At 51.9% G+C, this 12226-nt stretch overlaps 1 protein-coding gene across 3 annotated transcripts in view; it reads right to left on the bottom strand.

The window, feature by feature from the left end:
• The window catches only part of LOC125751870 (transcription initiation factor TFIID subunit 4-like), a 56888-nt gene that overhangs the window by 38371 nt on the left and 6291 nt on the right, over positions 1-12226 (bottom strand). The window contains exons 3-9 of one of the 3 annotated variants that reach the window (XM_049031262.1): positions 7663-7779; positions 7218-7346; positions 6911-7033; positions 6249-6338; positions 5510-5743; positions 1085-1160; positions 175-289 (exon numbers count right to left, since the gene is read on the bottom strand). In XM_049031262.1, the coding sequence (XP_048887219.1) occupies positions 175-289; positions 1085-1160; positions 5510-5743; positions 6249-6338; positions 6911-7033; positions 7218-7346; positions 7663-7779 (884 nt within the window). The remainder of the gene's footprint in view (positions 1-174; positions 290-1084; positions 1161-5509; positions 5744-6248; positions 6339-6910; positions 7034-7217; positions 7347-7662; positions 7780-12226) is intronic. The other 2 variants (XM_049031263.1, XM_049031264.1) reach the window with 2 other exon arrangements.

Raw genomic sequence — 12226 nt, 5'->3', positions numbered from 1 at the left:
ACATGGCACAAGAAGAATCACTGGTAGCAATTAAAGAACAGAGGGAAAAAAAGACTGCTTTCACATGACATACAGGCCCATATTTAATCTCTGTGAAATGCTGCCCCCTGGTGGTGACACGTGGGATGTCATGCCCCGGTCCCCAGGAATAGACCCTTGTTGCATGTGGCATACCTGAAAGAACCGCCCCCAGGGTCGTTCAGCTTGTTTTTCTGATTGGCTGAGCCTTGGACAGCAAAGGCAGCAGCACTTTTGTTTGCCTGGATTGCTGGCCCCTTTAATATTGCACCTAGGAGAGTGATACGAAAAATTAATAAAAACATCATTATCACAAGCTGTCCATTAGCATTTCTGTCAAACGGCTTGTCTCTGCTACAGGAATACCTTTAACAGTTTGTGTAAACTCCACAGAGGATGGGCATTTATTAAAAAAAAAGACAAACACACATATAGCAGAGAGTAAAGACTGCAGCGGGGAATTCTCCCTAGGTTTGCGTACGAAACACGCCACACTGTCAATATCGCTGAGGCTCAAAGAGGCTGCAGGTCCCCAGAGCCCCGAGACACGTTTACGGGGAGGCACCCAGACAGACAGAGTGAATTTAAACTTGATTTCAACAGGCATGTTTCTCGCCAAAAGGCAGGAGGTATTTATAGTGACTTCCTGCAGTCCATGTCGAGGACTTTTAGCCACCTACGGATAACCCAGAGCGGAGTGAGCCAGCGGAACTTAAAGCCGACGCCGCTATATTTGCTATATTTACACATGCACAGCTGGCCTTTCAGGTCGGCGATATCAGTGTCATGTGATTCAGCTGATTAAGGTAAATCTCCTCCACACAAGCAAGCGCCTGTGGGCTTCTGAGTCACTTTGTGGGCGGGATGCCGCACGTGCGCGGGCGTCAGAGTCCGTGCGCGGGCGTCAGAGTCCGTGCGCGGGCGTCAGAGTCCGTGCGCGGGCGTCAGAGTCCGTGCGCGGGCGTCAGAGTCCGTGCGCGGGCGTCAGAGTCCGTGCGCGGGCGTCAGAGTCCGTCCGCGAGTGTCAGAGTCCGTGCGCGTGTCAGCACTGAACACAGAACCGTACCTGGAGCCCGAACGGCCTGTGTGATGACCACAGGCATCCTGACTGGGGTGCCCTGAACACCTGCTCTCTTGATACTCTGGAACAAAAAAAAGAGGGGAGTTCATTTGTCATGCAGAGCAAGAAAACAACTGACCCAGTGTGAGGATGCAAATTACTGTACAATAGAAAATGATGCTTAAATGATCTTCATGTTTGTTTAAGAACAATGATGTCTCTGTCAGAGCCTGTCAAATAACCATTTCAGAACCTCCCCTAGAGTCACCCCAGTTTTTGCAGTAAACGCTTGTATGTTTTGAAAGGGTCATTACCCCACCTTGTTTAGCTAATCAATACCTCACTCACTTTAGAGCCATCACGATTACACGCTTAATTACTTAATTAAACTGGATTACTCGTTTATTAAATCGCATCGATTATATTTATCTTTTCCGGTTACTCGGCAATATTGCGTGAGGAAGACGGCACACAACGCATGAGGGTCCAAATAGAGAGAAAGAATCAATTGTGTGTGAGCACTAAACATTAAAAGTGAATAAAAATGCAGTCGTATGTCAGTATTGCAAAGCAGAGTTTAAAATATCACCACAGCAAGACTGCAGTGCGAATGCCTCTTAAAAGACGATATTCAGCCCTCGTGCGTAATCGTCAAAATACCCTACAGAAGTGTTTATGTTTAATTTTCGTAGTAATTTATAAGTTCATGCTTTTAAGTGTAAAACTGGTAAGAAACATTTAGTTAATGAAGATTTTGGGGAAAATCCCCAAATCCCTTAAAAAACGTGGCTTTGTTATGGAAATGTTCCTTTTAATGCACATCCTGTACGGTACCAATGCAAATCCCATTCGCAAAGTTTATTCCCTTTGGAGCACTAATGGTTACATGAATATTAGAAAATAGTTAATTTACTATTTTGTAATAATAAGTACATGTCAACATAAATTCAAACCCAAACACTCCCACGAACCCCCACCTGAAGAGGGAGATTCTGAGGAGATGCAACTCCTCTTTCACGCTCTGCAGTCATTTTCATATTTTCCCCGTACTGCACAGCTAATTCATAATCATCATTATCTTAAATCAATATTCATCATTGGTGAGTACCCATACTACTGATTATTACATATTTTTAATGTGTGTATGTGTTTCTGTTCTCTTTCATGGTTGGCGCACGCACAGTATTTTTACAACTTATTTCTGTACGTCTTTACGTCATTTTTAAATGATTGAATAGCTGTACCCTGTACGTAAAATACATGTTTCCTTCACGTATTTCATTGAACTGTACCTTGGTTACGTACATGACTTCTGTCAATAAGTTTACAATGCCGTTCGTTTACTCATTTTACATTACTGTAAATGGCGATACTGTACTATGTCTTTACATCAAACATTTGTTTTTTTAAAGGTAATATATTGAGCTAACTTTTAAATGAACTTGTTTTGGGAGCATGACTGGGGTCATATTTAGGGTATAAACTATAGAAATAAGCACATATGATTTTTTGTGACTCTACTAAACATCGTTACATTATATTTTATATACGTTAAATTGCACTTTTTCTGAGCAAAATTGTCTATTATTACACAAATAAATAGCTTAAAACATTTTCTTTGACTACTTAAGCACTCAGAAACCACGAGATCCGAGGCGCTCGGCCCTCCTCACTAAGCACGAGATCCGAGGCGCTCGGCCCTCCTCACTAAGCACGAGATCCGAGGCGCTCGGCCCTCCTCACTAAGCACGAGATCCGAGGCGCTCGGCCCTCCTCACTAAGCACGAGATCCGAGGCGCTCGGCCCTCCTCACTAAGCACGAGATCCGAGGCGCTCGGCCCTCCTCACTAAGCACAAGATGCTGCTCCAAAATACCAGGTTAAGCACCATCTAAGACGGGATTCAGTTTTGTACCTTTGAAGTTCACCTAGGATCATCCATCTGTATGCTCACATCCTGATAGTACGTACCAGGGCTGACGCGTTGGCATGGGGGGGGGGGGGGGTAGGTATCAGGGCTGACGCGTTGGCTTGGGGGGTGGGGGTACGTACCAGGGCTGACGCGTTGGCATGGGGGGTGGGGGTACGTACCAGGGCTGACGCGTTGGCTTGGGGGGTGGGGGTTCGTACCAGGGCTGACGCGTTGGCTTGGGGGGTGGGGGTTCGTACCAGGGCTGACGCGTTGGCTTGGGGGGTGGGGGTTCGTACCAGGGCTGACACGTTGGCATGGGGGGTGGGGGTACGTACCAGGGCTGACACGTTGGCATGGGGGGTGGGGGTACGTACCAGGGCTGACGCGTTGGCTTGGGGGGTGGGGGTTCGTACCAGGGCTGACGCGTTGGCATGGGGGGTGGGGGTACGTACCAGGGCTGACGCGTTGGCTTGGGGGGTGGGGGTTCGTACCAGGGCTGACGCGTTGGCTTGGGGGGTGGGGGTTCGTACCAGGGCTGACGCGTTGGCTTGGGGGGTGGGGGTTCGTACCAGGGCTGACGCGTTGGCATGGGGGGTGGGGGTACGTACCAGGGCTGACGCGTTGGCTTGGGGGGTGGGGGTTCGTACCAGGGCTGACGCGTTGGCTTGGGGGGTGGGGGTTCGTACCAGGGCTGACGCGTTGGCATGGGGGGTGGGGGTACGTACCAGGGCTGACGCGTTGGCTTGGGGGGTGGGGGTACGTACCAGGGCTGACGCGTTGGCTTGGGGGGTGGGGGTTCGTACCAGGGCTGACGCGTTGGCTTGGGGGGTGGGGGTACGTACCAGGGCTGACACGTTGGCATGGGGGGTGGGGGTACGTACCAGGGCTGACGCGTTGGCATGGGGGGTGGGGGTACGTACCAGGGCTGACGCGTTGGCATGGGGGGTGGGGGTACGTACCAGGGCTGACGCGTTGGCATGGGGGGTGGGGGTTCGTACCAGGGCTGACACGTTGGCATGGGGGGTGGGGGTACGTACCAGGGCTGACACGTTGGCATGGGGGGTGGGGGTACGTACCAGGGCTGACACGTTGGCATGGGGGGTGGGGGTACGTACCAGGGCTGACGCGTTGGCTTGGGGGGTGGGGGTACGTACCAGGGCTGACGCGTTGGCATGGGGGGTGGGGGTACGTACCAGGGCTGACGCGTTGGCTTGGGGGGTGGGGGTACGTACCAGGGCTGACGCGTTGGCTTGGGGGGTGGGGGTACGTACCAGGGCTGACGCGTTGGCATGGGGGGTGGGGGTACGTACCAGGGCTGACACGTTGGCATGGGGGGTGGGGGTACGTACCAGGGCTGACACGTTGGCATGGGGGGTGGGGGTACGTACCAGGGCTGACGCGTTGGCTTGGGGGGTGGGGGTACGTACCAGGGCTGACGCGTTGGCATGGGGGGTGGGGGTACGTACCAGGGCTGACGCGTTGGCTTGGGGGGTGGGGGTACGTACCAGGGCTGACGCGTTGGCTTGGGGGGTGGGGGTACGTACCAGGGCTGACGCGTTGGCATGGGGGGTGGGGGTACGTACCAGGGCTGACGCGTTGGCTTGGGGGGTGGGGGTACGTACCAGGGCTGACGCGTTGGCATGGGGGGTGGGGGTACGTACCAGGGCTGACGCGTTGGCATGGGGGGTGGGGGTACGTACCAGGGCTGACGCGTTGGCATGGGGGGTGGGGGTACGTACCAGGGCTGACGCGTTGGCTTGGGGGGTGGGGGTACGTACCAGGGCTGACGCGTTGGCTTGGGGGGTGGGGGTACGTACCAGGGCTGACGCGTTGGCATGGGGGGTGGGGGTACGTACCAGGGCTGACACGTTGGCATGGGGGGTGGGGGTTCGTACCAGGGCTGACGCGTTGGCTTGGGGGGTGGGGGTACGTACCAGGGCTGACGCGTTGGCATGGGGGGTGGGGGTACGTACCAGGGCTGACGCGTTGGCTTGGGGGGTGGGGGTACGTACCAGGGCTGACACGTTGGCATGGGGGGTGGGGGTACGTACCAGGGCTGACGCGTTGGCTTGGGGGGTGGGGGTACGTACCAGGGCTGACACGTTGGCATGGGGGGTGGGGGTACGTACCAGGGCTGACGCATTGGCTTGGGGGGTGGGGGTACGTACCAGGGCTGACACGTTGGCATGGGGGGTGGGGGTACGTACCAGGGCTGACGCGTTGGCTTGGGGGGTGGGGGTACGTACCAGGGCTGACACGTTGGCATGGGGGGTGGGGGTACGTACCAGGGCTGACGCGTTGGCTTGGGGGGTGGGGGTACGTACCAGGGCTGACACGTTGGCTTGGGGGGTGGGGGTACGTACCAGGGCTGACACGTTGGCATGGGGGGGTGGGGGTACGTACCAGGGCTGACGCGTTGGCATGGGGGGTGGGGGTACGTACCAGGGCTGACACGTTGGCATGGGGGGTGGGGGTACGTACCAGGGCTGACACGTTGGCATGGGGGGTGGGGGTACGTACCAGGGCTGACGCGTTGGCTTGCACAGCGCCTGGCGGGACGGTGGCCACGCTGGCAGCCATGCTGTTGGGATGCCGCACCCTGATGGTGGAGCTGGCGACGATGGTGGGCATCGTGCCGGGGGCGGCGGCGGCAGCAGCAGCGACGGGGGCAGCCCCATGCGGGACGGCCTGGGGGGGCTGCGTCAGGGACTGCTGGCTGTTCAGCAGCGACAGCCTCAGGGCTGGGAGGCTTTTCTGTTTATGGGGAAGAGGGGAGAAATGAGACAGGAGTACAGAGCAAGTACCCAAGAAGTGTCTGGGCAGCTTCCATCAAACAGACCATCAACAGGTAAATGATCCTGAAATGAGGCCAGGAGAACTACAGTAGGTGGTGCCATGGCAGCGGCCAATCACTGGCGATGGCCAAATGAAACTTCTTGCACCAAGTTTAGTGTTAGAAAATACAGCAATTGGTTCATGAAGCTTCATCACTCCCAATGACTGCTTTAAGTCTATGGGAAACTGGGTATAGCAGTGATTGACAGCACAGTTAGCAAATTTAATCCTACAGAATTATCATGTCTAGGACGGAACTGAAAGGTCATCCACCCCCCAATGGCAATCATTGTGGCTGGCAAGAGGACTCTGAGGGTCAGGCCGGGGGTGAGGGGCTTGGCGGTGAGATAATGCCAGCTGTCATGTCATGTGTGGTCCCATCGTGTCAGGGGTACAGTGGTGTGTGTGCTGGGGGGACACACACCTTGAGGAAGGGAACCAGGTACGGCTGCGGGGACGACTTCAGCTCCGACTGCAGCCGATTCGTAAACTCTTCTGGCTCAATTTTGGCATCCTGCAAAGGGTCCAAGGAACTGGGTGAGGAACTTCTTCCTGCAGCGTTAATCTGAACTTACGAGACACTACAGAACCGTAAGAAAAACCATGAGAAAGTATGGGCTTTCTGATCCCCTCTCAGCTGATCTGCAGCCTTACTGGGGTTTATCAGGTCTCAGGAGCCAAAAAACACCATAGTAATTCAACAGCGACAGGCTGATCCATGACAGCAGGTTATTGTGTCAAAAAGTGGTGTCTGCTGCCATCTACAGGCAGGATGAGGAAGTGAATTCAACCATAGAAAAATTACAGAGTACCAAATTCAAAAATAACAGTGCCTGGAATGGTAATCTTCATATGATAATCCATAATCTATATGAACAATACAAAAAAACACCTTCACCCATTATCCCCCTATATTTCTCTGCAGAAATCTGATTTGAACTTGCTACACCATAGTAAAATATCTAAACCACGACGCCACCTGCTGCCCAGAAACGCCCTAACCCTCCAGAAATAGGCATAAAGTGCCACTATGGGACCCTGGCCACACCAGAGTCGTGGATGAGGGCACCAGCCAAGCTATCTCACCAGGAGGTCCTGCACAAGAGCCTTCACGTTGCGGGACGTCTCCGGAGAGGGCGAGTTGTGGGACGCCAGTTTGATTAAGGTGGCCAGGAAATTCTTGCACTTCTTCACATTCTCCTGCATCTCCTGGGGGCAAGAAAAGCATGTGATGGCCGACACCGGGACAGGTCTTCAGACTCAGGGGCCGGGCGGTGTGATGGGAGTGGAATCAGATGAGGGGAGAGAGAACGAGGGATCACAGGAAGAGGAGGGGAATGGGCTTTAAGTCAAATCTAATCACAGCTGTGGTGAAAAGCACTGCCTTACAGACCTGGGAGATAACTGAGGCCCCCGGGCCAGAGGGGGCGGACACAGCAGTCTGAGGGGCGCTCTGTCCTGCCCCAATCACCGTCTGGGGCTGCTGGGGAGCCGCCACCGGGCCCCCGATCACGGCCGCCTTCTGGATGGGGACAAACAAACATGATGTGACATCGTCACAGCAAGGCTGGGAAGGACAGATGGGTAATGTGACACCTCCCCCATTTCACAGGGGCTGCCTGCGATTCTCCGAGACAGACCCCCTGCGTTCTTACGGGTCTTTCTGAAAAAGTTACAGTTAACCCCCGATTATCAGAAAACAGGCCATTTAATTTCAGGCTTTAATTTCAGCCGATTCATGCCCCGCGCTGGCTAAACAGCCAAAGGCAGACTGATAAAGCTTGGGGGACAGCAGCATCTGCTGGCGGAGTAGGAAAGACGCAGGAAGGACTGCTCACCGGAGCCGCGGCTGACGGGGCCACCTGGAGGGGGCTGCCGGCAGGAGTAGGAGACGGCACCACCTTGGCCTGAGCGGGAGGACCGGGCCGGATGGCCTGGGAGGTCACAGTGGCCTGCTGAAACAGATAGGGAGAGAGAGTGGGATGTGTGAACAGACTCCATCAGACTGCGGCGCTGCTGGAATCTCGCGGGCCAGACTGGCTAATCACTCATCGGGGGGGATCCGGGGCCTTCTATTCCTGGCTGCAGCCCTTGGCATTGTTCTACCGGCATCCGACACAGCCCTGGGCGATGCCCAGAAGGGCGTGTGCGGGCGGGGAGGGGACAGGCACAGGAACGGACAGGATGTGCCAGGCCTGCAGAGCCACTCACCAGCTGCAGGTCTCCAGGCAGTGATGGGAGAGTTTACACTGTGGAGCGTGTCTCTCTGTGATTTTGGGTGCATGGGGGGGGGGGGGCAGCCGTGGGGAGCTGTTGGCTGCCCCATCACAACAGATTACTCACATGAAAGCGAAGGCGCGGTTTGCTTTTTAAAACGATCAGACAGTGTACTGATAAATGATTTAACGAGTGTGGAAGAAAATCTCACCCCCAACCGTCCCCCCAACGGGAAAGGGCGGTGAGCCAGAGTCAGGTCCCAAATTCCACCTCCGTCCCTCCCCAGCATAAGAACGCGATTCCTCCGTCTCGCTTTCCAACAACACTACAGAAGACGGTTGCGGTAGCGTGACACAGAAAGTATTTCAGACTGGGCAAACCAAGCAGCGCACGCGGAGGATCCGCGCAGGGTTAATCTCAGGGGGAACCCGACACCTCAGAGGGTGAGGCTGCTATGTCCGCGGATGCTGGAGAGCACAGAGAACACGAACTGCAGGACACCTGCGTGATGACGGAGCTCCAGGACACATGGGTGAAAAGCAGAGCCCTGGAGCAAAGACTGTTCAAAAACGAGGCACATGTGATGCTGGTGATTAACAAGTGAAACGGGAATAACCTCAAGCTCAAATACTCCTGACATATTCTTTGACATTAATCTGATTTCTATTTTGAAATAAAAATCAAACATTATTCAATATTTCTGCCATGAAAACACCTTTGACCCCCTGCGATTGATCCACACTGTATATACAGTTTCAGAGCTGAGAAAAAAAAGTGCATAAAAAAAAACACTGTACAGCTTGGGCCCCCGCCTGGGACAGCGTGCTCTCCATATGGGCAGGCCTGTAAATATAAGCACGTACGGGGATACGGCCAATATCCCAGCTATGACTCACACGTAAGAAACGGCTGTACTGAAACAGAGCTACAAAGCATCTGAACAAATGAGGTGTTTGGGCTGAGAGCAGGAGGACTAACTTCCAACACATAACCACAAGCACTGGCAGAAGACGGACTATGGTGCCCTCTAGTGCCCAAACGTAAAACGCAGCTTTTACTTAATACTTTGGTGTGGGGAAGGAACATCACATGTGTTTCCCAACCCGGTCCTGGGGGAGCCCCGGGAAGTCAGTGTTTTTGCTCCCTCCTTGAACCCGGTACAGCAATACATGGACTGTCTGGGGGGGGGGGGGGGGGGGGGGTCCTCCCAAAGTCAGACCAAGAAGTGTCTCAAAATTACCCAATGGGAGTGTGTGCGCTCTGCGAGGGACTGGCATCCTGTCAGGGGTACACACCTGCCTTGTGCTGCCAGGAACAGGCTCCAGCCCTTGCAACCTGACTAGTTTAAGCAGTTAGAACATGACAATAACGCAGCGGACGGTTTGTGTGACATTTTTACCTTCAAATTGTTCAGACTCACGCTCAGCTTTATGTTTTCCAGGTTTTTCCTCCACACTATTGCAATAATCGTTTGTATGGACAATCACCCAGGCAACCGTGAAATGGAGCTTTTCCCATCCCAGAAACTGCCTAAGGTCCCTCACACTTCATACTTAGACAAGAAGTTTTCCTAAGTTACGGCTTGGAAGGGGGTGAAGCTCGTTGTCATCATTCAGTGACTTGCTGTTTGCAGAATGACTATCTTGATAGTTTCAGTTTAAATGGTTAAATACTTACCTGATCCATGGATTTTGCAATATCCCCTTTTACAAACGTGCTTGTGGAACACAAGACACCGGATTATGAGGGGGGGGGGATCTTTCTGAATTTCACTTGTTCCTTGGTGACACCTCCCTGACTACAGACTGAATGCCCTTGACGTAACTTTTTTAATCTCACTCTAATCACTCACTCACTACAGTTAAAACTCCCCAAAGTCTCCCTAATGCTGAATAAATCACATAATTCACAACCAGAAGCGCTCCAAAAGAGGAAGGAACACTGAATAATTCAAGGGGACGCAAACACAAACAGGGCCCGGGAATGAGATTGCAGCCTGGGGGGTCAGGGCCCTGGGTGACCTTTTGTCGGCACGGGTGGTGTCAGCATTTCGAGCCTCATACCTAAATAAAACTCCCATGTTAGAGGTTAGAGTAGCAATATCTGCAATTTACATTCAATTCAGTAAGGGGGGGGGCATGAATTTCTATAGAAGACTAAAATACACATACGATACACATCGAATACACATAACACCATGCGTTTCAACAGCATCTTAAAGTGCATCGGTACACATTTCAGGAAGCGTTAGAAGGTGGATTTGGTATCAGACCCACTGGAGCTCGGGCAGAATAATAAAGGAAGCTAAAGCCTTCAACAGAGCAGCCTGTCCTTTAAAAGAAGATTAAACCTACAGAGCACAGCCAGCACCTCTGCTTAGCGGAGCATTAATGACAGGACACTGAAGAGTCTTTAAATTCTTTATTTACTCTAAAGCACTTAGCCTGCATCTACATACAATGTGGCTCCAAAGCTACGTTTATCTATCTGTGGTAATTTAAACCAATTTACCAGACTGCAAGTTAAGATTGAGACTCGGATGAATGTACAGACTGATAGGAGCTTAGCAGACTTGGCAGGATTTCCCCCGCTGCTCTGCTCCAAGTGCCAAAGCAGCCACACATCGGGGTTGCACTCCGGAGAGTCAGCATCGCACTGTCGTGGGTAGCAAAGCATTGACAAGTGGTCCGGTATGGACAGAAAAGGTGGGGAGTGTCGCCCCCTTGTGGCTCCCCTGTGGCCTGAGAAATGCTAACCAGCAGAGAATGTGGAAAAGCCTAAAACAATATTTTGATAGAGAAACACAAAAAAAAATAGCCTGCAAATACCTTTAGGTCAAGCTTTACTTTTGAAAGACTTGCAGGCAAAGATCACCTCAGACGTTCAGTGCTAAAATTAAACTAAATTTGTGTTTGTAAAGAAGCCTTTTAAATGACAGTAACCACATGTGAATAGTCTAGAAAGTAAAAAAATCATGCGATTTTGTTTCAACCAACCACCAGAGCACTCCGACTGACTCTTTATACTGTCTGAAATCCACCTCTGAAGCAAGCACTGGGCTCGCCAAATCGATCTGGTGGATTAGGCGCTGTTCAGAAGATCAGACGAAAATGACTGGCGGATCCGGCCCACTCAGGAAATATGGGACCTGGCAAGAGGCAAGGAGCCCACAGCCCATTTCCAAAGACCTCAGAATGCCTTCTCGTGTCATGTCACGAAAATCTGGCTAACCCTAAGGATTTTGTGTGGCATAATACCATATTAGCACGCCAAGGCTACCCAACAACACTTCTGTCACGTTACGCGAGTTTTTGTGTCTGATTAGGGATTATGAGTTTTGCACAGTCCATTCTGGATTTTGGCTGCTCGAAACTGTACGCTTAGTTTTCACTGTTGTGTTAATTTCTTCTCCATTTTCGGATCTTAAAATGAAGCCTCCCACATTTTCTTTTTGTTCAGTGTGGGCGGACAGTTTGTACATTTAGGTAAATGTGGGATTTTGTTTCTAGTTTTGGTGAAACACAAATCAGGCGCTTTCACGTCACAAGTCTAACCTCTGTGAATAAAACTCACACAAATGAGGCTCCCTTTACCATACATAACTACACACAGATTCCGACACAGAAGAAACCCTAGAACAGCCCAAAACACTTACTAATAATCCCAGGTTAGACTGATAAGTTAATGGAGGCATAGATTCTCGGCTCTTCTCCAGTGAGAGAGCTCCACATCACATCAGAAGTGTTTAAAGGACACATAATCAGTGGTGATACACCTGCAGCCTATTTTTTACCAATATATTAGTTGACCCCCTACTGGAGACACGAGTCAGTACACCTGCCCAATAGACATAGCTTCCAGTATTCAATATGAACATGTTATCAGTATATGGCTCAAAGGCAATAACTGTCCACTGTGAATCTTCGTTTAGCCGCATCATAAAGCCTTATGTCAGAGTGTGAGGTAGAGCAACACTCACCTCACTCATACCACAAAAGACAAACAAATGGAACCTTAACTGATGAGTTAAGCCTGGCTTTAGTTAGGTAATCCTGGAACAAGGTTCTATGGTAGCACAGCTGCAACACACCGCTAGTGTTATGGTTCAAGTCCTTACACATCCCTGTGTGTGGAGTCTAACCATCCAACTCCCAGTGTGGCGTGTTTTTTCCTACAAGTAATTGG

Source organism: Brienomyrus brachyistius, chromosome 11 (assembly GCF_023856365.1).
Source record: "Brienomyrus brachyistius isolate T26 chromosome 11, BBRACH_0.4, whole genome shotgun sequence".
NCBI classification, from domain to species: domain Eukaryota; kingdom Metazoa; phylum Chordata; class Actinopteri; order Osteoglossiformes; family Mormyridae; genus Brienomyrus; species Brienomyrus brachyistius.
Note: the sequence above shows the minus strand (reverse complement) of the source record. Positions and strands in the feature narration are given on the sequence as shown.